This window comes from Capsaspora owczarzaki, assembly GCF_000151315.2.
Source record: "Capsaspora owczarzaki ATCC 30864 unplaced genomic scaffold supercont2.17, whole genome shotgun sequence".
Taxonomy (NCBI): domain Eukaryota; class Filasterea; order Ministeriida; family Capsasporidae; genus Capsaspora; species Capsaspora owczarzaki.
This window is the reverse complement of record NW_011887308.1, coordinates 550220-552374: the sequence shown is the minus strand read 5'-3', so window position 1 is coordinate 552374 and position 2155 is coordinate 550220. Positions and strand designations below refer to the sequence as shown.

The 2155-nt window shown below is 54.5% G+C and overlaps 2 protein-coding genes across 2 annotated transcripts; both read left to right on the top strand.

The window, feature by feature from the left end:
• The first annotated feature begins 11 nt into the window (after window positions 1–11).
• CAOG_08131 (hypothetical protein) lies at window positions 12–1172 on the top strand. The gene is made up of 5 exons (XM_004342683.2): window positions 12–95; window positions 217–388; window positions 523–585; window positions 676–849; window positions 1018–1172. The coding sequence occupies exons 1-5, from the start codon at window positions 34–36 to the stop codon at window positions 1132–1134; spliced, it is 588 nt and encodes a 195-aa protein (XP_004342732.1). The 5' UTR covers window positions 12–33; the 3' UTR covers window positions 1135–1172.
• Window positions 1173–1369: 197 nt separating this feature from the next.
• CAOG_09164 (hypothetical protein) lies at window positions 1370–2101 on the top strand (the record flags this gene model as incomplete). Its single annotated transcript, XM_011272575.1, has 1 exon — window positions 1370–2101. A coding segment is annotated over one exon (732 nt), but the record flags the coding sequence as incomplete, so codon positions are not given.
• Window positions 2102–2155: the final 54 nt, after the last annotated feature.

The following is a 2155-nucleotide window of genomic DNA, read 5'->3' as shown; positions in this document are numbered from 1 at the left end:
TTTCGATGCAGATTTCCTCTTGGCTGAACAATTATGAGCGCTTTGGCACGGCAACTCGTTCGCACACCCGCGCTCTTTGCACGATTGTCACACAGGTCAGTCATCTGAGCCACACAGGCGTGCTTGATTTTGTGCCTGGAAGATGGCGTCCCCTCTGAATGATATGATCCATTCACCTCTTCGCCGCTTTCGTCTTTCGTCTTTTGATTGCTGCAGCCAACCTTCCACCGCCGTCTCGGCCGTCGCTGCTGTTCGCGCGTATTCCACGGTCCCCGTGCCTTCGCCCCCAGGGACTGAGAAGCCCGTTTCGCCCAAAGTCGCTGCGCTCGCAGACTCGATCGTTGGTCTCTCTCTGCTCGAATCTGCAGAGCTCGCTGGCCTGCTGAAGGTGAGTATTGCTTATCTGGGCCTATGAGGTTGAGCAAGAGATTTGGTTTGAGTGAAATGGGTGGGCTGGTTTGTGTAGTAACGTTTTGTTTTGTTTTGTTCCTTTTTCTTTTTTTCTTTCTTCTCCCTTCTCAGACTCGCCTGAACATTAAGGACGCGCCAGTGTTTGCCGCTTCCGCCGCCCCAGCAGCTGCCGCTGTATGATTCTCAAATGCCGCTGCCACGCTGTGTTTGCATCGCTGACCTTGTTCATTGTGTCGTGTTGGTGGTGTTTGCTGTTGTTATTAGGCTCCCGCTGCTGCCGCCGCTGCTCCTGCTGCTGCCGCTGCTGCCGCTCCTGCTGCTGCCGCCGCTGCCGAAAAGAAGGAGTTCTCCGTCAAGCTGGCTGCTTTCGACGAGAAGAAGAAGGTCAGCATCATCAAGGAAGTCAAGAACTTTATGCCTGCAATGAACTTGGTCCAGGTAAGCTCCCTTTGTTTTGTTGGAAATGCTGCGATTTTCAACTTGATGCACAATCCATCCATTTGCATGTCTCCCAATCTCCTTGGTGACGTCACGCGGGAGGCATTTTTTTTTTCTGCAACTTCAACCAACCTTCTCACCTCTGCTGTTTTGTTTTGCGCTGAGCAGGCCAAGAAGTTTGTCGAGTCCGCCCCACAAATGATCAAGGAGAACGCCACCAAGGAGGAGGCCGAGAAGATGAAGAAGGTTCTCGAGGAGGCCGGCGCCACCGTTGTTGTTGAATAAAAAAAAAAAAAAAAGTACAATAAAACTGTAAAACCAAGTTTTTTCCTTCTTTCCTTTTTTCTTGTGTGTGTTTCTTCTGTTTCCCTCTACACTTGCTTCAATCTCATTGTCAAATTGCATCATCATCATCATCATCATCATCATCATCATCATCATCAGCATCATCCGACTTCGACTCCAGGTTCCATTTCCCTTTTGTCCTCTTCTTTCAGTCATACAAAACGAGGCTCGCAAAATGACAGCGTCATCGTCGCCAATGGCAATTTCCCGCTCCTCGTCCCGTTCTTTCATTGCGCGCGTGGCGGTGGTTGCCGCTCTGCTCGCCGTCGTCGCGACTGTCGCGCCCATTGCAAGCGGCGCTCCCAACGCAGCCATGCCGCTGCTCCGCGCGCAGCACCAGCGCTCGACGGCCCTGGTCGCCGCTGCAAAGCCACTTGCACGCTTTGCGGGGTTTTTCAGCGAGCACCGCAATAAGAATGGTGTCGCACTCGCGCTTGCCGCCGACAGCCAGCAGCGGAGCATGCAGCAGCCCAATGCCAATGCCAATGCCAACGCTATTGCGGGTGCGGGTGCGGTGCGACGCGCGGGCCTCCCGCCAATTCCCGACGCGAGCCCAGAGTGCATCATGGCCATCACCAGCTTTAGCTTCCAGCCCAACGGCCAGGTCTGCATTGCGACCCTGGTGAGCTTCTCCAGCACCGTCAACATGACCGAGGTCATCGACGTGCTCGCGTCGGACTGCGCCCAAAACCCAATGGCCTGCAGCACCATTACAACCAACTTCCTCGCCGGATTTATGCCCTTGCTCGAGCCGCTCTGCGTGAACAACTGCATCCCGCCAATGTACGACATCATTGCCAAGTGCGCCACCAACGAGCCCATGGAAGTCCGCGAGGAAATTGCCATGGGCATGGAAATGCTCTCGCTGAGTTGCGCCGGGAACAGCAAGGGCTCCTGCCTCGTCCAGGTCTTGCAAACCCTGTTTGCTCTGATTGCCGACCCGGGTCTGATCTCGCAGCTC